This window comes from Esox lucius, chromosome 17 (genome assembly GCF_011004845.1).
Source record: "Esox lucius isolate fEsoLuc1 chromosome 17, fEsoLuc1.pri, whole genome shotgun sequence".
Classification (NCBI taxonomy): domain Eukaryota; kingdom Metazoa; phylum Chordata; class Actinopteri; order Esociformes; family Esocidae; genus Esox; species Esox lucius.
The window spans coordinates 38,288,641-38,309,314 of NC_047585.1; the positions used below are offsets into that span (position 1 = coordinate 38,288,641).

At 43.5% G+C, this 20,674-nt stretch overlaps 2 protein-coding genes across 32 annotated transcripts in view; one reads left to right on the forward strand and one right to left on the reverse strand.

The window, feature by feature from the left end:
* Positions 1–16,567, forward strand: part of cast (calpastatin) — a 52,434-nt gene extending 35,867 nt beyond the window's left edge. For 22 of the 31 annotated variants that reach the window (XM_034287085.1, XM_034287094.1, XM_034287090.1 and 19 more), the window contains 31 exons: positions 76–174; positions 261–341; positions 661–696; positions 1,764–1,850; positions 2,416–2,493; positions 2,698–2,775; positions 2,983–3,060; positions 3,279–3,356; positions 3,564–3,632; positions 3,989–4,093; positions 4,216–4,332; positions 4,642–4,755; positions 5,032–5,136; positions 7,723–7,800; positions 7,917–8,015; positions 8,138–8,254; positions 8,833–8,946; positions 9,257–9,361; positions 10,331–10,414; positions 10,536–10,634; positions 10,757–10,873; positions 11,186–11,299; positions 12,636–12,725; positions 12,838–12,945; positions 13,185–13,277; positions 13,518–13,562; positions 13,753–13,863; positions 14,045–14,125; positions 14,358–14,387; positions 15,216–15,319; positions 15,483–16,567. In XM_034287085.1, coding sequence (XP_034142976.1) covers positions 76–174; positions 261–341; positions 661–696; positions 1,764–1,850; positions 2,416–2,493; positions 2,698–2,775; positions 2,983–3,060; positions 3,279–3,356; positions 3,564–3,632; positions 3,989–4,093; positions 4,216–4,332; positions 4,642–4,755; positions 5,032–5,136; positions 7,723–7,800; positions 7,917–8,015; positions 8,138–8,254; positions 8,833–8,946; positions 9,257–9,361; positions 10,331–10,414; positions 10,536–10,634; positions 10,757–10,873; positions 11,186–11,299; positions 12,636–12,725; positions 12,838–12,945; positions 13,185–13,277; positions 13,518–13,562; positions 13,753–13,863; positions 14,045–14,125; positions 14,358–14,387; positions 15,216–15,311 — 2,706 coding nt within the window. In that variant the 3' untranslated portion in view covers positions 15,312–15,319; positions 15,483–16,567. The remainder of the gene's footprint in view (positions 1–75; positions 175–260; positions 342–660; positions 697–1,763; positions 1,851–2,415; positions 2,494–2,697; positions 2,776–2,982; positions 3,061–3,278; positions 3,357–3,563; positions 3,633–3,988; positions 4,094–4,215; positions 4,333–4,641; positions 4,756–5,031; positions 5,137–7,722; positions 7,801–7,916; positions 8,016–8,137; positions 8,255–8,832; positions 8,947–9,256; positions 9,362–10,330; positions 10,415–10,535; positions 10,635–10,756; positions 10,874–11,185; positions 11,300–12,635; positions 12,726–12,837; positions 12,946–13,184; positions 13,278–13,517; positions 13,563–13,752; positions 13,864–14,044; positions 14,126–14,357; positions 14,388–15,215; positions 15,320–15,482) is intronic. The other 9 variants (XM_034287097.1, XM_034287110.1, XM_034287088.1 and 6 more) reach the window with 8 other exon arrangements.
* Positions 16,568–16,982: 415 nt separating this feature from the next.
* Positions 16,983–20,366, reverse strand: cd8a (CD8a molecule). The gene is made up of 7 exons (XM_010880808.3): positions 20,246–20,366; positions 19,381–19,704; positions 19,115–19,204; positions 18,908–19,018; positions 17,952–17,991; positions 17,739–17,806; positions 16,983–17,430 (listed from the first exon to the last, which is right to left on the reverse strand). Exons 1-6 carry the CDS (start codon positions 20,292–20,294, stop codon positions 17,779–17,781), a joined length of 642 nt encoding a protein of 213 aa, XP_010879110.1. The 5' UTR covers positions 20,295–20,366; the 3' UTR covers positions 16,983–17,430; positions 17,739–17,778.
* Between the last annotated feature and the right edge of the window lie 308 nt (positions 20,367–20,674).

Genomic DNA, 20,674 nt, shown 5'->3' on the forward strand with positions numbered 1-20,674 from the left:
TGTTTTTTTGATTTTGCACTAAAATGCACTGCATGTGTTTGCATTGCTGCCGTTTGAGCTGTGTTGCATGTGCAGGAGCTTGCGGACCCCTTCAATGCCCTGGCTGATTACTTGCCCTCGTCACAGCCCCTCAACCCCAATGCCCCTGAATACACCGGGCCAGAGGTCACAGAGGTACACGACCCTTGGTGTGCGTATGCGTGCGAGTGATAGATTTGCATGTACGCCCCATTACTAATGTTGTTGCATGTGTCGCGCAGCATGTGGTGACCTCGTCCAAGTCTGTGATATGTGGGGGGGGCGATGTCCCACTGCCTCCAGGATACAGATTTGAAAACACGGTCAGTCCTCAACGCCTTGTCGCCCTCGTCCTCGTAACTGCCTGTCTCGTGTGTGTGTGTGTGTGTTTGGCTTGGCACTGCTGTGGCCCTGTTGGACATGAAACTTCTGACTGGAGGATGTGGTCATCTGGTCCCACTGATCTCCTGGTATCTCAGCGACGAGTGGCCATCGTCTCGATTCATGAATCATACGTTCAATGTCGTCTTGTTATTCATCTGAGAACATGATCTCGTCAGTGTAAAATGTAGCCGTCCTCATCTACGTGTGTAATTAATTCCCTTTTATTATATTGAATTAAGATATCTGTTTTTTATTTAGGCCCCAGTTGCAGATGTCAAGCCAAAAGAAGTACCGGTAAGTCATTGCAATTTACTGCTAAGGAATGGACTGTATGTTGGAGAGAAATAATAAGATGTTTCCCTTCCTTTTTTCTGACTATCAGTAAAATTTTAACTAATTATCTACTAACCCTTACCCTAACCTTAACATTTTTCCAACCCTAAACGTAACCCTTACCCTAACCTTAACATTTTTCTAACCCTAAACGTAACCCTTACCCTAACCTTAACATTTTTCTAACCCTAAACGTAACCCTCACCATACCCCTTAATCTAAACCTAACCCTAACATTTGCAAGCAGTTGCTGATCAACAGACATTTTGCTGAATGTTTGTTGATAGTATTGCTGTTTACAGAGCATCAGCGTGGATGGAAATTGGGACTCTTCATCTGTCTTTCTTCCTCTCTCCTTTTCCATCCATCCTGACCTGTTTCTCGTGCCTGTAGATAAACTAACTCAACCACAGGTGTGTCACTGTCACTGTTGGACGCCTCTGCAGTGAGGAATTCTGCATTGCACTTTTGGGTTGTTGGATCTGCAAACATCATTAGGCCCTGTTCCAACCAGCTCAGTCAACAGCCAATCAGTCATCAATCCACACCTATTCAGCCACACACGCACGCTCACAGTCACTCTCTGTCCTTCGGGGACACGCCTAGTTTTGTTCTGTCTCAAGTTGCCCGGTGCTTCTGAGACTGTGTTTGGATATGAGGCTGTTTTCTCTGTAGGTTCTCACACATTAGCTGTCCAAACTGGTCCGGTTGTTGCAAGTGCTGGTTTATATAAAACAACTGACCTGACTATGGGTTGTGTTTCATAAAGAGTTCAGAGTTTATTTAAAACAACTGACCTGACTATGGGTTGTGTTTCATAAAGAGTTCAGGGTTCTTTGTTGCGATCAATATGGGAATGTGACGGGGTGTGTCAGTTGTTTTCCTCCATGTGGTCTGCCTGTCATCCCTCCTCCCTCTGTGGGTGGTTGCTGTCAGTACGAGGCGCCATCTGGTGGTGAATTGTGAAGGCTACACTTATTCTGTAATGGTTTGTATATAACTGGGGTCATTTGTTTGTGTGATCACAGAAACCCATAAGCACAGATGAGGCTTTGGACTCACTCTCTTTTGGATTTACGACCTCCAGTGCTCCCACCCCCCCAAAACAGGAGAAGGTGAGAATTTGCACCGCTGGTGTAATCCCTCATCCCTGAAAAGATGTTAAACTCAGGCCCTGATTCTCTGTGGTGTTTTAAGACCCAGGTGGGCTGAGGTATAATATTGGTCCTCTAACAACTGTGGGGTTCATTTAAACCCACATTTTAATTTGGAATGTTCAATTGTAAAACTGTCATAAGCATGAAACTGTTATGGGAACCAGTGGTAGGTTATCAATCAATCAAATGTATTTCTAAAGCCCTTTTCACATCAGCAGATTGCTTTTACAAAACACCTGGCCTTAAACCCCAAGGAGCAAACAACAGTAGTGTTGAATGTCAGCTGACACAACGCATTCATAATGACACAGCCCAATTTGGCTAGTTTGTTGGACGTCTAATTGAACAGTCTTCTACATACCATGTTGTTCTTATGTCGGCTTTGAGAAAAGAAAACCATCTCTGATGTAATAGGTTATGACAATGGATATATTATTTTAAGGATCTGTAATTTTAGCATTCTAGTGACAGTTTCACGTTAACAGTATGTAACTAAATAATATATATATTTTCCATATTCCAGAAAGCTGAACAGTTTGCTCCTGCCCCAGTGACCAAGTCTGCTGTTCCACCAGCTGACAAGAAAGCTAAGGTGGAAAAGGTGAATAAAACCAAAGATAGCAGGTTCTATGTCATTACTACATAAGTTCATAAGCAATTCATGACACTATAACAAAAAGTAAATAACACTAAAGACAACAGGTCCAACATGACGACTATGACACATGTATAATGCATGTATAATACTACATAAATACAGACAAACCCTAGTAATTAAAAAATATGTATATTTTCCATATTCCAGAAAGCTGAACAGTTTGCTCCTGCCCCAGTGACCAAGTCTGCTGTTCCACCCGCTGACAAAACCGCTAAGGTGGAAAAGGTGAATAACACCAAAGATGACAGGTTCTGTGTCATCACTACATAACAAGTTCATAAGCCATTCATGAAACAATTACAAAAGATAAATAACACTAAAGACAACAGGTCCAACATGACGACTATGACACATTTATAATGCATGTATAATACTACATAAATACAGACAAACCCTAGTAATGAACAACAATATATATTTTCCATATTCCAGAAAGCTGAACAGTTTGCTCCTGCCCCAGTGACCAAGTCTGCTGTTCCACCCGCTGACAAAACCGCTAAGGTGGAAAAGGTAAATAGCACCAAAGATGACAGGTTCTGTGTCATCACTACATAACAAGTTCATAAGCCATTCATGACACAATTACAAAAGGTAAATAACACCAAAGACAACAGGTCCAACATGACGACTATCACACATTTATAATCCATGTATAATACTACATAAATACAGATAAATATAGATTGACTTTTAAAAAGATTATAATATTTATTATTTTCTTATTCCAGAAAGCTGAACATTTTGCTCCTGCTCCAGTGACCAGGTCTGCTGTTCCACCAGCTGACAAGAAAGCTAAGGTGGAAAATGTAAATAACACTAAAGATAGCAGGTCTTATGTCATCATACATAACACATTCATATGCCATTCCTTTCACTATTACACTGAGTGTGTGTCTGTAGTTTGGAAATAGTTACTTTGTCCATATAATGAACAACAAACGATGTATTACATGTGAGGAGGTTTGAGTTGTGATTAAAGAGCTGTTATCTGTTGATGTGCCTTCGTGTTTTAGGATTTTGATGACTTCTCTCTGATAACTGGATTGGATTCTCCACTGGTCACCAAGCCAAAGACAGATGAGGTTTGTCATATGACAGCTACCAGCCAACCAATTAAAAAATACTCTCACAGGGGATCAGTGGAGCAGTTACTCTTATTCGATTCACCATTTACTGTGCTTATTTAGATAATGTGATGACAATGTGACCAACACACACATGTAATCCATGTACCCTCCATCTCCCCATGCCTTCCGAAATATCCCCATACTGTCTGTACCTCTCCTCTGTCTGTACCTCTCCTCTGTCTGTACCTCTCATCTGTCTGTATCCCTCCTCTGTCTGTATCCCTCCTCTGTCTGTACCTCTCCTCTGTCTGTACCTCTCCTCTGTCTGTACCTCTCCTCTGTCTGTACCTCTCCTCTGTCTGTCTCTCCAGGGTGGTTTCATGTCTCTGGATGCTCTTAGTGCTCTGGGAGATACTCTAGGAGCTCCAGAACCAGTGCCTGAATCACCCAAGATCAGACCGGAGGACATTGTCACGGTAAAGTCACCCTGATGAAGATCAGTGATCTTTTCTATTCTTCCGGTCGTACACTAATAGACAGAAAGGGTTATGTTTGGATGAAGACTACATTCCTGTCTGTGTTTCTGTGTCATGTGCAGGAAGACCCGCTGGCAAAAACTAAAGGTGTGCTTGTAGGCGAGAGGGACGACACCCTCCCACCAGAATACAGGTTCACAGAGGACAAAGTCAGAAACCTGCCTCCCCCCAAGCCAGAGGTGAGCCTCAAACAGGCAATCTACAAATCCTTGATAAAATAAATGGGGGAAAAACATTCAGTTGTAGCATCCAGAAGGAACTCGGAATGATTGGAGTAAGATTTAGGGAAATGTATTATTCATCTCCTCTAAACCCCTCCCCCTCTACACTCCTCCTCTCTACACCCCTCCCCTCTACACCCCTCCCCACTACACCCCTCCCCACTACACCCCTCCCCTCTACACCCCTCCCCTCTACACCCCTCCCCTCTACACCGCTCCTCCCTCATTCTCCCCATTCTTATCCTCTCTCTCTGTCACTCTCTCCAGCCCTCCATGGACTCTGGTGAGGCTCTGGACATCCTGTCAGGTGATTTCATGTCTCCCTCTGTGGCTCATGGTGTCCAGGCTCCTATCCTCTGCCCCCCAGCTCCTCCCACACAGGTGAGCATCACCCTTCTACTATTGGCCACTTGAATATCAAACCATTCACTGATTGGTTAACTCTGTCATGAATAGAATCTAAGTTTGGGTTTGTTACATACCAATCACTTTAGGTGTAGTTCGCCATGTCACAATCAAATGATTTAGCCAAAACTGTGTTGTAGTCAAACGTTGTGGCCTGTTATAAAGAGTGTTTTTATAAAGAGTGGGTTATAAAGAGTGTTCTTGAGTTATAAAGGCGTTATAAGCTGTATGAATAATGTCCATCTCTCCCAGGCTAAAGTGAAGGACTCTTCCCCCTTGTCTGGTGGCATTGTGGCGTCTTCTACAGCCTCTACTGTCCAGGCCCCCATGGTACCTCCACAAAACAAACCCACACAGGTACCCTTAATGGGCTATCAGCATGTGTTAGAGTCACTCCAGGGGTCACCAAACTTTTTTCTCTGGGGGCCACATTATCGTTCCTGACTGTGATGGGGGGGCCGGGGCCAGGTCAGCTATATAACAGAATTGTATGACCCAGACCAAAATGACCACCAGCAGGCCTCATAGTGTAGTAGAGATTACTAGCCTGGCACAGCCATCCCCACTACTATATCAACACTTGATTCCTGGCACATATTTGTTTATCTTTTCTAGTGGTTTGCAAAAGTAGTAATCCAGTCTTCACACTTTGTTTAAATTTGAAATACCACAGATATTCCATTTATTTATCATTATTTTTATTTATAATAAAAATCAGTAATTGTTAAAATCAGTGTGCTTACCGTATCAGTGTGAACTGTGTGCTTGCTTCTGGCTGGTGAGAAGTTCAATGTCTGGTTGCAGTCTAGTGGCAGCCAGTCTCGTGGTCTGGTGCAAGTGTTTATCTGTGAGTCTGTTCCTTGTTGGAATCTTGGTTTGCTTCATGCGGGAAAAGCTTTGCTCACAGATGTAGGTGCTGCCAAAAACTGTGGACATCTTCATTGCATGCTGTTTGGGTAGGTTTCCTCTGGGAGCGCAGTCTTTAAGGATATCCAAGGGAAAGCCATCATTTCTGTCGGCAGCAAAGGGGTTCTGGAACAAGCGTATTCCTTTACCGTTGACATGAAGCTCACGGAACCGCGCACTGAACTCTCCCTGCAGCATTTCCGCTGCATCCTTGCACTTTTCGACTGGGAACGGGACATCTGGTTCCTCAGCGCAGTAGCTTTGGGTGGCAGGGAGATGCGTGAAGTCCAGCTTTTGGACCTGTCGCACAAGGAGCACTAGTTTGACCTCGAACGCTTTGATGTGGGAATACATGTCACTGATTAGCTTCCCTTGGCCTTGGAGCTGCACGTTAAGGTGGTTCAACATTTCAGTCACATCAGTTAAAAACGCGAGGTCCCATTTCCATTCTGGCTCGGTCAGCTCTCGTACCGTTTCACCTTTAGACTGCAGGAAGGTGTTGATTTCGGGTAGCAGGTCATAGAAACGGCGCAACACTCTGCCTCGGCTTAACCATCGTACTTCTGTGTAGTACAGCACATCCTCGTAGACAGACTCAAGCTCGGAGAGAAAGGCCTGGATCTGTCTGTGTTTCAGCCCATGTTTTCTCGAATTCGCTGTTCAAGCGCCCTACTAGCCCCCTTGTTGTGCCAACCATACTAGGTGCGCCATCCGTAGTGATGCCAGCCAATTTAGACCAGTGTAGATCCAACTCTTCCATTGTTTTGCACACTCGGACAAAAATATCCTCTCCTGTCGTAGTACCTTTGAGACTTTTTAGAGCTGCCAGCTCCTCAGACACTTCAAAGCTTGCGCTAACTCCACGAATAAAAATGAGCAGTTGAGCTGTGTCCTGAACGCCATTGCACTCATCCGTGGCCAAAGCAAAGAAACTCGAATTCTTACGCTTTCTTATTCAGCTGGTCATACACGTTGTCCCCCAAATCTTCGATTCGCCGGGTCATAGTAGGTGCGGAGAGACTCACCGCGTTGAGCGCATCCTTTTTGGCGGGACACCTCCTCGGCCACAGCAAGCATGCATTCTTTAACAAAGTCCCCATCAGTAAACAGCTTTCCATGGGTAGCTAGTAGGTGAGCTACCTTATAGCTAGCTCGGACAGCAGCCTGGTTGATCTGAGTTTGGCGAAGGAATACATTCTGTTGTACAGCCAGTCCGCCTTTCATCCTCAGAATCCTGTCTTCTCTTGCTTGCCCTCGCAGGCTAGTACACTCAATTGTGGCGGGTTTCGTGGTTACGAAGTAGATTATATTCTTTGAAAACAGCCACACTTTCTTTACATATAATACAAACTGCACGGTCCTTACACTGAACAAAAAAATGATCATTGGTCCACTGTTCTTTGCAAACTCTGCACTCTTTATCAACTTTTCGTTTAACGCTAGCCATTTTGCTGTCCTGAACATGGACAGTTGCGAGCGTGCGCTGTCTGACACTGCTTGATCTCGAGCATGTCGGGTGACGAAAATTCGGCAAATATTATATTTCATTTTATAACTAAATATAAATTTTTAACTGAAAAATCAACAAAATACCAGATGCAGACATGTTAATATTTTCCAAAAAGCAATAAAAAAAAAATAGGCCATGACGACTTTTGGGGATTGCCTCATAGGGCCGGTACAAGTAGTGGGGGGCAGAGTGGCTGGGGGGCCGGTCAAAGAGGGGTGGTGTGCCTGAGTTTGGTGACCCATGTGTTAGAGTGTCATGGTCAGGGGGGTTTGCCCAGTTTTTAGGGTTGCAGTTAGGTTAGGGAAACTTGGATATGAAGGGGAATTACTTTTTATATCTACCACAAAATATAGAGATTTCAAAATTGTGTGTTTGTGTCAGCATGTGTGCAAGAGTTTGAGAATATATGTACCTTGTATCTTGCTGGTTGCCATGGTGTTTGTAGGAGGAGGAGAGTCATTATGTATTATATACTGTGAGGCTTTGTGATGTGTTTGTGTCTCTCACCTCCTTCCTCTGGCCATTAGGTCCCCTTCTGTACAAAGGAAGTCACCAAAAAGGCCCCTGTTCAAGCTGCACCCGTTCTGATATCCACTGCTGACCAGGTAACCAACCTGGATGCACTGAACACACCTACAACCCAGGATAATGCTGTAAACACCAAAACCTGTAGTCTTTCCTAACCCTATGTGTGTGTGTGTGTGTGTGTGTGTGCCTACAGGACATGTCTCTGGATGCTCTGGAGGCTCTTGGAGACACTCTAGGAGCTCCAGAACCAGTGCCTGAATCACCCAAGATCAGACCGGAGGACATCGTCACGGTAAAGTCACCCTGATGAAGATCAGTGATCTTTTCTATTCTTCCGGTTGTACACTAATAGACAGAAAGGGTTATGTTTGGATGAAGACTACATTCCTGTCTGTGTTTCTGTGTCATGTGCAGGAAGACCCGCTGGCAAAAACTAAAGGTGTGCTTGTAGGTGAGAGGGAATACACCCTCCCACCAGAATACAGGTTCACAGAGGACAAAGTCAGAAACCTGCCTCCCCCCAAGCCAGAGGTGAGCCTCAAACAGGCAATGTACAAATCCTTGATAAAATAAATGGGGATAAAAACATTCAGTTGTAGCATCCAGAAGGAACTCTGAATGATTGGAGTAAGATTTAGGGAAATGTATTATTCATCTCCTCTACACTCCTCCCCTCTACACTCCTCCCCACTACACCCCTCCCCACTACACCCCTCCCCTCTACACCCCTCCCCTCTACACCCCTCCCCTCTACACTCCTCCCCTCTACACCCCTCCCCTCTACACCCCTCCCCACTACACCCCTCCCCACTACACCCCTCCCCTCTGCACCCCTCCCCTCTACACCCCTCCCCTCTGCACCCCTCCCCTCTACACGTTCCCCTCTACACCCCTCCCCTCTGCACCCCTCCCCACTACACCCCTCCCCACTACACCCCTCCCCACTACACCCCTCCCCTCTACACCCATCCCCTCTACACCCCTCCCCTCTACACTCCTTCTCTCTAAACCCCTCCCCTCTAAACTCCTCCTCTCTACACCCCTCCCCTCTACACCTCTCCTCCCTCATTCTCCCCATTCTTATCCTCTCTCTCTGTCACTCTCTCCAGCCCTCCATGGACTCTGGTGAGGCTCTGGACATCCTGTCAGGTGATTTCATGTCTCCCTCTGTGGCTCATGGTGTCCAGGCTCCTATCCTCTGCCCCCCAGCTCCTCCCACACAGGTGAGCATCACCCTTCTACTATTGGCCACTTGCCTATCAAACCATTCACTGATTGGTTAATCAATCAGTCGTAAATAGAATTTAAGATCAGGTTTTATCTGTCATGAATAGAATCTAAGTTTGGGTTTGTTACATACCAATCACTTTAGGTGTAGCTCGCCATGTCACAATCAAATGATTTAGCCAACACTGTGTTGTAGTCAAACTTTGTGGCCTGTTATAGAGTGTTTTTATAAAGAGTGGGTTATAAAGAGTGTTCTTGAGTTATAAAGGTGTTATAAGCTGTATGAATAATGTCCATCTCTCCCAGGCTAAAGTGAAGGACTCTTCCCCCTTGTCTGGTGGCATTGTGGCGTCTTCTACAGCCTCTACTGTCCAGGCCCCCATGGTACCTCCACAAAACAAACCCCCACAGGTACCCTTAATGGGCTATCAGCATGTGTTAGAGTGTCATGGTCAGGGGGTTTCGCCCAGTTTTTAGGGTTGCAGTTAGGTTAGGGAAACTTGGATATGAAGGGGAATTACCTTTTACATCTACCACAAAATATAGAGATTTCAAAATTGTGTGTTTGTGTCAGCATGTGTGCAAGAGTTTGAGAACGTATGTACCTTGTATTTTGTTGGTTGCCATGGTGTTTGTAGGGGAGGGGAGTCATGGTGTTTGTAGGAGGAGGGGAGTCATGGTGTTTGTAGGAGGAGGGGAGTCATGGTGTTTGTAGGAGGAGGGGAGTCATGGTGTTTGTAGGAGGAGGGGAGTCATGGTGTTTGTAGGAGGAGGAGAGTCATGGTGTTTGTAGGGGACAGGAGTCATGGTGTTTGTAGGGGAGGGGAGTCATTGTGTTTGTAGGGGAGTCATGGTGTTTGTAGGAGGAGGGGAGTCATTGTGTTTGTAGGAGGAGGGGAGTCATGGTGTTTGTAGGGGAGGGGAGTCATGGTGTTTGTAGGGGGAGGGGAGTCATTGTGTTTGTAGGGGAGTCATGGTGTTTGTAGGAGGAGGGGAGTCATTGTGTTTGTAGGAGCGTCATGGTGTTTGTAGGATGAGGAGGGTCATGGTGTTTGTAGGGGAGGAGAGTCATGGTGTTTGTAGGAGGAGGGGAGTCATGGTGTTTGTAGGAGGAGGGGAGTCATGGTGTTTGTAGGGGAGTCATGGTGTTTGTAGGAGGAGGGGAGTCATGGTGTTTGTAGGAGGAGGGGAGTCATGGTGTTTGTAGGGGAGTCATGGTGTTTGTAGGAGGAGGGGAGTCATGGTGTTTGTAGGAGGAGGGGAGTCATGGTGTTTGTAGGGGAGTCATGGTTTTTGTAGGGGAGGGGAGTCATTATGTATTATGTACTGTCAGGCTTTGTGATGTGTTTGTGTCTCTCGCTCCCTTCCTCTGGCCATTAGGCCATTAGGCCCGTCTGTACAAAGGAAGTCACCAAAAAGGCCCCTGTTCAAGCTGCACCCGTTCTGATATCCACTGCTGACCAGGTAACCAACCTGGATGCACTGAACACACCTACAACCCAGGATAACGCTGTAAACACCAAAACCTGTAGTCTTTCCTGACCCTCCTATGTGTGTGTGTGTGTGTGTGTGTGTGTGCCTACAGGACATGTCTCTGGATGCTCTGGAGGCTCTTGGAGACACTCTAGGAGCTCCAGAACCAGTGCCTGAATCACCCAAGATCAGACCGGAGGACATCGTCACGGTAAAGTCACCCTGATGAAGATCAGTGATCTTTTCTATTCTTCCGGTTGTACACTAATAGACAGAAAGGGTTATGTTTGGATGAAGACTACATTCCTGTCTGTGTTTCTGTGTCATGTGCAGGAAGACCCGCTGGCAAAAACTAAAGGTGTGCTTGTAGGCGAGAGGGACGACACCCTCCCACCAGAATACAGGTTCACAGAGGACAAAGTCAGAAATCTGCCTCCCCTCAAGCCAGAGGTGAGCCTCAAACAGGCAATGTACAAATCCTTGATAAAATAAACATTCAGTTGTAGCATCCAGAAGGAACTCGGAATGATTGGAGTAAGATTTAGGGAAATGTATTATTCATCTCCTCTACACCCCTCCCCTCTACACCCCTCCCCTCTACACCCCTCCCCTCTACACCCCTCCCCACTACACCCCTCCCCACTACACCCCTCCCCTCTACACCCCTCCCCTCTGCTCCCCTCCTCTCTACACCCCTCCCCTCTACACCTCTCCTCCCTCATTCTCCCCATTCTTATCCTCTCTCTCTGTCACTCTCTCCAGCCCTCCATGGACTCTGGTGAGGCTCTGGACATCCTGTCAGGTGATTTCATGTCTCCCTCTGTGGCTCATGGTGTCCAGGCTCCTATCCTCTGCCCCCCAGCTCCTCCCACACAGGTGAGCATCATCCACTACTATTAGCCACTTGAATATCAAACCATTCACTGATTGGTTCACTCTGTCATGAACAGAATCTAAGTTTGGGTTTGTTACATACCAATCACTTTAGGTGTAGCTCGCCATGTCACAATCAAATGATTTAGCCAAAACTGTGTTGTAGTCAAACGTTGTGGCCTGTTATAAAGAGTGTTTTATAAAGAGTGTTCTTGAGTTATAAAGGCGTTATAAGCTGTATGAATAATGTCCATCTAAAGTGAAGGACACTTCCCCCTTGTCTGGTGGCATTGTGGCATCTTCTCCAGCCTCTACTGTCCAGGCCCCCATGGTACCTCCACAAAACAAACCCACACAGGTACCCTTAATGGGCTATCAGCATGTGTTAGAGTGTCATGGTCAGGGGGTTTCGCCCAGTTTTTGGGGCTGCAGTTAGGTTAGGGAAACTTGGATATGAAGGGGAATTACTTTACACTGGCACTTAAATGAACCCTATGCAATGACTCCTAGGACAGAACCGTAAAGAAGCGCCGTTCTCGTCTCATAAAACCATTCTCTGACACTGGACGGCTAACAGCAGAACTGCTGGTTTTGCTTTGCTGCACGCTTTGAGTCACTCCGTGTTTTCACATAGTCTTTTAGTATCGCCTCAACTCGCTTGGAACCTCGACAGAGCAGATAGAAAAAAGAGTATCTGGTACCAGGTACTATCCTAACTTTTGCGCAATGAAAAGCAGAAAAGGCGGGGCGAGTAAAAGCTCCCAAAGGGAGTTCAGATGTGGCGTGTAGAGTTGAGCCGGTTCCATGCAGTGGAAAAGGGCCATTAGTATCACCTGCAGAGTGTGGGGTTTTGTAGAGTGTGTGTGTGTTCATGTGTAACCTGGTTGACACCAAAAATCTCTACAAGGATAGAAAAACAAGGAAAAGGTAGTTTTGTGTGGGCCTTTTTCTTGCTTAGGGGTTAGGTTTAGTTTAAAGTTCAAGTTGGGTTAGTGTTTAGGTTTAGTGTTAGGTTCAAGTTGGGTTAGTGTTTAGGTTTATTGTAAGGTTAGGTTTAGATTAAAGTTCAAGTTGGGTTAGTGTTTAGGTTCAGTGTAAGGTTAGGTTTTAGGGACAGGCTTTAGGGACAGGTTTAGGAAAACTGGACTCGGAACCCCCAAGCTCCTCCCACACAAATGAACATCACCCTGCACTGTTGGCTGCTCGTCTATGAAACCATTTCCTGATATATACGGGTCTGCTCTGAATCCATGTATTTATGATCATCCGGTTCCTTTACAGGAAGTGTCCCTTAAAGTAGTGTCCTATTATCCCTCCGTGACTCCGCCTCTGTTTCCAGTCCTCAGGTGACTTTGCCCTTGATGCCTTGGCGGGAGACTTTGCAGCCCCTTCGGTTGCCCCAACTGTCAAATCTGCTGCCGATCGCCAGGTACTGACACACACAGACACTCACACACACACACAACTTGTGTGATCCCCATTGTCACTTGTCAGCAGTGACATGTAACCTGTTGTCTGTGTTGTTTTTTATGTGTGAGTAGCTTTCTACAGGGACGGCCGATGCTCTGGATGTCTTGTCAAATACCCTAATGGACCTTACTCCTGTTGTCCAGCCTGCAGCTCCTGTCGCAGCCAAAGACATCGTCAAGGTACTGAATGTTTGTTTTATAACGGGTTCATGTGGGCTTTGTTTAGCTTACAATAAATGCGACAGAAAATGTACTCTGCAACGGGCAAAATAATTGTACACTGAAAACGTGATAATCTCCATTCCTTGTTCGAAATATAAGCTGCACTGCAACTGTTCATCTGAATGCAACTAAAGGCAGAATGAGCTCCTGTAATGCTAATCCTGTTCGTCGACGTCCGTTGACTCTGTTCATCCCAGGAGAAAAAAGTCACAGAGGAGAAGGTTATCAAGATGGGTGAGAGAGACGACAGCCTGCCACCTGAATACCGGCCCACTAAGGAAGACAAAAAGGTAAGCATCTCCAAGGTTGAAGTAGAATCTAAAGAGGCGTTATGTGCTAATGCTAGCGTAAAAGCAAAAGGATTGTTCTCCGTACCAGATGGTGTGCTAACAGGCTATATGTTAATTTAAACTCTGCTGCGTAGCTGAACACTTTTCTAGATGACTCGTAAGTAATACTATACCATTCTGAACACTTACATCTTTTGTTTTATATTTAATACATTTGTTTCACTGTTTTTCTCCTCATAGGCAACGGCTGACGCCAAAGCCCGCATTGATGTGAGACCCAAGCAGGTGAAGTTTCTGTCCAATTGTGTCTGTAGCAACATTGGTCAGTTGTTATATTGTTTTGACTGAGTTTAACATGGACAAAACAAGTAAAAACACTTATTTCCAAAGTGGTTGAACACACTGGATCTCATAAAAGTGAAGTTGAATTATTGTAAACTGGATGTACATCGGTGACCATCGTCCTACCTCACAGCCATCCATGGATGACAGCACTGCCCTGGACCTCTTGTCAAGCGACTTCTCTACACCTGCAGCTACCACCGCAGTAACCAAGACGACAGAGCAGAGACAGCCCAGTCAGGTGGTACGTACCTACCGCAGACAAGCCGAAACCAACTAACACACCACTAAATTGAGCCTTTCTAGAATCACGAATAACATTGGATAGACAGGGGGGTGACCTGGTCCTAGATCGTCCCTTCTGCGGGCCCCCGGGGTGCTGGGTTGACTGGCAGCTAAAGGACAGTTTGTGTTTATCTGTCCAGCCAATGTCCGGCCCTGTCCTGGATGACCTGTCGGACACTCTTCTCCCAGACAGCATGACATCCAAAGGAGGCAAACCAAAGGTGAGGAGGACATCCTGTGTACTGTCATTTAACCTTTGTTGTTATGCTTTTGAAGCCGACATATTCTGAATGCTTTTTGCTGTTAAAAGAAAAACGTGACAACACCAATCCTCTGGATTTAGAGCCAAATATGATTGTCAATTGTCAGCAGACTTTTGGTTTCCCGTAGGCTCATCGTGCTCTCTGATGTTTTATCCACACTGACCATCACTTCCGTTTTCTTTTGTTACAGAGCAAAAGCAAGTCAAAGTCCAAGTCCAAGGTAGGTATACTATACCTACACAGAAGACATTAATTAATTTACCCTCAGTGGCCAGTTTATTAGGAACAGCGGGCTGACTGTGGATCACATCTCCAGACAGTTAATCACATTGCTGTGGTTTGCATCTATAAAGCAGGAAAACTAAAGAATTTGTTTCTGTTCGTCTGAACGTTATGCTTCTTCGAGCTTGGTACAATCATGGTCAGTCAAGCCTGTTCAAGTATCTGAGAAACATAGACCCCCCCTGTGCTTTTCAAACATGACAATGTCTAGGGTTTACAGAGAATAGAGATATAAACTAACATCCAGTCAGTGACAGTCGTGTGGGGGACAGTCCTTGCAGTCCCTGTTAATGGACAATTCAGTCTACTTGACTGGCCTGCACAGTGCCCCGAAATCAAACCAATAGACTACCTTTGGGACAGGTTTGAGAACCTTTGGGACAGGTTTGAGAACCTTTGGGACAGGTTTGAGAACCTTTGGGACAGGTTTGAGAACCTTTGGGACCGGTTTGAGAACCTTTTGGACAGGTTTGAGAACCTTTGGGACAGGTTTGAGAGTCTTTGGGACAGGTTTGAGAGTCTTTGGGACAGGTTTGAGAGTCTTTGGGACAGGTGTGAGAGTCTTTGGGACAGGTGTGAGAGTCTTTGGGACAGGTTTGAGAACCTTTGGGACAGGGAGCCCTGAATGCCACAGTGGTAAAGTCACTGCCTCTCCGTTAGCTGCCTTTCAGTGTCGATCCTGATAATAATGTGGAAATACTTGCCCGTATTCATTTTTGACCAATGTCCTGTAAATGACTTCTTGACCTTTGTCTTTCTGCCTTAGAAACAGCGGGAGGACCCAGCCGCCCTAGACCACCTGTCTGGACAGCCGAGTTCAGATGTAGTGCCAGCATCTACAAACAAGGGTGGCAAAAGCTAGACCTCCAGGTAGAGACCAAGACTCTGACAACTGACAAGTTCTGATTAATTTAAGATGCAACAGTAGAGATTTTAGTCCCCTAATATTCTCCAAAGTAGTGGCATACATCTCAGTGTTGCAGAGCTTTTTGAGCTTTCCCCCGGGACAATGTGTGTTTCTAATGTGTTTCAGGTTTCCAAGCGCACTACATGTCCTTTGCCACACAGAGGCGCCAATCGAAGGAGCTGCTGTGAACGATGATTCTGTTTTTCTAAATGGTGTTGAACCTATGCTGGAGGAGAAATAAACATGACCACACACTCCCACACTGACAACCACACACACATTTGTGCGTGCACCCACCCACACACACACACACACACACTTTGCGCAATGCCTTTTCTGCTTGGTTTCGCACATGACAGGAGATTGTACTTGTTTTGGTTTCTTTCTTTTTAAATAAAGAGAGAAAAATAAATAAATGAGTGAAAGAGAGAGAGAGAGAGAGAGAGAGAGAGAGAGAGAGAGAGTGGTGGGGGGAGAGAGTTTCTTGTAAATGTTTTCCCAGTGAAGACCATCTATCCAATCTTGTGAGGAATGGAGATAGGGTCGTTGCTCATTGGTGGCTGGACTGACGGTCCTGACTCAGTTTGCATTGACCCAACAGAACGTTGTGGTGATAGTGAGTGTCATCTGGGTTTAGGAACCACGTATATTATGGGTGTATAGGATCGGGATGTCTGTGCAATCTTCTTGTACACAGAAAAAAAAATCAAGTGGACAGCCTCTACAAGACACTAGTGTACAGCGTATTCTGCTTAGTTTTACAATAATAACATTTAGTTTACAATATGGAAACTTGTCGAAGGTTTTACAGGAAATGATCCGCTTGATACGGCTGCATCAGAGAGCTCACGCCGTTACACGTTTACTTTCTGAAAAGCAATATCTGTTAAGAAGGGTTTATACAGTATGCGTGTGATTTGCCTCGTACAAGCATGTGTTGGTTTCGGGAAAGTGCACTTAAGTTGACTTGGGAGGTCTCCATCTATGTAAACTGCCTTTCTTTGTATACTGTAAAAACTTGCTCTAGATAAGACATCACTGTATAATTTACACAGTTGCAAGGGCCATCACCTAAGAAGTCCCAAAACTTGTGTATTATTTTCTCAAGATGTTATCACAGAATTCTATATATTTAGGTGCAGGTCTCAAACTCAAAACTTTAGAGATTTTGGAAATGGGAAATTGATTTAAATAAACAAAAGTGGACAATTGTTTTGGCGTGTTTATTCATGTGTTTGAAGTAACTCCCTCTGCTGCAACAATTGAAAACAGAAACATAGTATAAATTAAGGCTAAAAAAAAGATTTAAAATATACATATCACTAGGAGATTGTTCTCTTGAATGTGGTAGATCAGTAATTTTTCATTTTTGCAAAAGTTTTACATTTCAAAAAGTATTTCAGTTTTACAAACCTCAGACATCAAAGCTTTGGAATATTTGTTCAAACCCAACTTGTGTTTTTTTAAGTTGTACAAATAACAGTGGCATAAGGAGAAAAATGAAAAAGAGGATTTCCAATGCATCAAAAAACATATAATAAAAAGCTATGCAGTTTTTGTAATTTTTTTCTTTGTTTAGTAAACTTAACTAATAGAGACTAATGGAGACAGGTTTTTCTCTCTAATTTTATTTTCTGCTAACAAATACACATGTAAATGACATGCATGGTTAAATCTTCTATATGCAATTGTTACAAATATTAATAGATGTCTACAAAAAATTATAATACAGGTTTAGAGGATAGAGATAATTTCAACAATACGGGAGCATATGTTATGTTGAGTTTAATCAAGTTTCACAGCATTTATATTATTTACAGGGAATATGCGTCACCAAGTCAAAAAGTATCTTATAACATAATTATAAACTAAGCCAAAAACAATACATCTCTATTCATTAGACTGACAAAATTACACAAACCCTCATAACAAACCTGCTATAAAGCTAGTATGTTATTGAAATGGGGGAAAACAATTACAGAGCAAATGTCAGTAGAAATGTCTATAATGGAAAAAAATGCAACAGTTGTTAGTGGAGACAATGGTGTACCTTCTTGAATCTGTTTCTCAGTGTCTGTGAAAATAGACAAAAAAATATAAAACAATTATGTAGTACGCTATATAGTGTAGATCAACTTTGTTATTAAGCATTACTAAGTATATGGTGAATGTCAGGTAGAAGTTTAAATGTACTTAAAAATAATGTCATATATAAACCAAATACTACTGCGTGCGAAATGTATTTTCAATGAAGCAACGTTTTTTTCCTGCCAATGCATAGCTTGTGTGCATGCTGCTTTTACAATCCTATAAGAAAACACAACTCTTCATTTAGAATGTCAAGGAGTATTTAACTGATTAAGAGGTTTATTTTTGGTATACCTGTTGAGGGTCAGAAAAGTCTGTTGTTGGCTGTAGGATGTTACTTCCCGTGTGCTCCCATTCTCGGCCTGAATATGATACAGAAATTTCCAGAGCTTGTTAAACTACCAACTCCGTTGAGTGGTTTAGGGACAAAATGTACCCAAATTATCTCAAATTAAAAAAAAGGCTACATACATCATAAGACTTGCGTATTAACAAAGAAAAACATACTTCTTTTTGTAATGATGTGGGCATCGCTTTGTTCTTGTCCCTAAAGAAAAATTTAAAACAATTTAATTTACAATACTTAAACAGTCATACTAACTGAGTCAAATTATAATTAATTGATTAATGAATGTGGAAATTATGAACATCTTTATAAATTCTGAAAATGGTGACAAGGTATTTAAAGTTGTTTATATGCTCTAATTTTGTTTCATTAGAACATACGGCTATATCTGATGTGATGCGTGGTGTTTAATGGGTACATATGGTGAGCGATGCATGGTGTTTTATGGGTACATATGGTGAGCGTTGCATGGTGTTTTATGGGTACATATCTTGAATGATGTGTGGTGTTTTATGTTTCATAATGAGTGTGATGAATGGTGTTTTATGGGTTCATATGGTGTGTGATGCATGATGTTTTATGGGTACATATGGTGAGTGATGCATGGTGTTTTATGGGTACATATGGTGTGTGATGCATGGTGTTTTATGGGTTCATATGGTGTGTGATGCATGGTGTTTTATGGGTTCATATGGTGTGTGATGCATGGTGTTTTATGGGTTCATATGGTGTGTGATGCATGGTGTTTTATGGGTTCATATGGTGTGTGATGCATGGTGTTTTATGGGTTCATATGGTGTGTGATGCATGGTGTTTTATGGGTTCATATGGTGTGTGATGCATGGTGTTTTATAGGTACATATGTTGAATGATGCGAGGTGTTTTATAAATATGTTGAATGATGTGTGGTGTTTTATGTTTCATAAGGAGTGTGATGCATGGTGTTTTATTGGTTCATATCGTGTGTGATGCGAGGTGTTTTACAGGTACATATGTTGAATGATGTGAGGTGTTTTATAAATACATATGTTGAATGATGCAAGGTGTTTTATAGGTACATATGTTGAATGATGTGAGGTGTTTTATGGATTTGTATGGTGAGTGATGCAGGACTTACGGCTGCAATATGATATAGTGATGAGGAGGAGGAGGAAGAGGAGGCCACAGCCAGCAGCTAATGGGGCCCAAACGATCAGATCACACATTTCTCTGGGGCCTGATTTTCCCACTGCAAAAACACCAAACAAACTGTCAATAAATCTATCAAGAGGGCTTCTGGTAATGACAAACATATGCTGATGATGAATAAAAGAAAGAAATCTACCTTGGCATGCCTTGGCAGTTGTAGAGCTGCTTAGCAGTTCGGCAGTGGTTGTTGGTGTCGTCGTTACCGTGGTTGTAGTTGATGGAGACTCTAGAACAAAATTAATTACGTGAGGCGTGAATCGCATACCGTCAGACGGTTTTCGGTGTAGGTTATAAAAAAATAACATTGGATAAAAAAATTTATATACGTGTGTTAATCTCATACAATGTATGATATAATGTATAATATAATATAGTATTTTATTTCATTTGTAACTAGCTTACCTTCCCCAGCAAGTCGAGTCACTTCACCAAACACGAGTGCATTGCTGTTGATCGACGCACAGCTATATGCACCACTGTCGCGCGCCTTTTGGAATGACTTAATTATCAAAATGTTCTTCCCTATATTTTCATCGCTGAAGACGACACTGTTTAACGGGGTCTTTGGTGTACTATCCTTTGTACTAAACGATGCGATGAACTCCATTCCAGAGTTTTCCTTCACTCGAAACCAAATCACCATGGTACCCTTAGTCTTCGGAACACAGGTGATGCGGACACTTTCTCCGTCCTTCTTCTTATTTGGAGAAACCTGCTGAAGAGTTTCTGGTAGCGTTCGTGAAGTAAAATTAGAGATGAAACGAATAAATAGGCGAACATAAAGTCTCACTTTATGTCTAACTGATAATGCAATTACTTATAATGTAAGAATTGTAAGATGAGATTAGCCTATGACCCAAAAAATATAGATCCAAAAAGTGTAGTTCAGAGTAAAAACAAACAACACTGAAATCTGTGGGAAACAAACACAACGGTTTTACATTCTTACATTACAATGGAAATAAATAATACTATTTACAGGAATGACGTTGTGTATTCCAATAATAGGCTATCTACAATTTTAAAATAAAAAGTAAAAAATGCAACCAACAAAACTTCAACTTATTTAGTCAGCTTATGAATGCCAAGAACGTTGGACCAATATCCGTAGACTAATGGCATTTCACTCATTTTAAACGGTCAAACATAACGGCATTTTACCGTATGTTTCAGAAAGTTCAGCTGGCAACATCACGGAAATGAATGGATTGCTATCCAACCATTAATAAAGGGAATACATGTGTGTATTCATTTCAAGAAGTCTTACCTTGACAAAAGAACAGTAAAATAAGCGTTTGCATCCACTTTTGGACCATTTTCACTATTTTGGCACAGCAAGTCTTTCAAGCTCTTCTTCGCGGGATGTAAAAACAGGTATGATACCCTAAACCCCGCCCAGCGCGTTTTCATGGTTAAAAGGGATCATGCCGGAGTCTTGCACAGAGCTCATGCACTCAAAGGTGGTCTGCAGGGTTGCTCAAATGGAACCCTCCAATACGCGCTGCACTTCGCGACACTGTTCGCGCACAAACCACATGCACCTCACCCACAGCACAAAGAGGTGACAAACAAATAGGCAAAGAGTAATGTGAGTAACTATATACGAATAAAGTCAACATTTAAAAGGAGGGACAGCAGATTAACATCGTATAGTGAAAGAAAATACAAATAATTTGATCAATCATTTTTTCGGCCC

Bases quoted from the DNA above. Each gene is read 5' to 3' on its own strand.
- cd8a (XM_010880808.3), bottom strand. From the start codon at position 20,294: ATGGTCCAAAAGTGGATGCAAACGCTTATTTTACTGTTCTTTTGTCAA. The intron at 19,705-20,245 runs GTAAGACTTCTT...GAACGCTACCAG, and splicing joins TTTACTGTTCTTTTGTCAAG to AAACTCTTCAGCAGGTTTCT. The intron at 17,807-17,951 runs GTATGTTTTTCT...TATCATATTCAG, and splicing joins CCACATCATTACAAAAAGAA to GCCGAGAATGGGAGCACACG.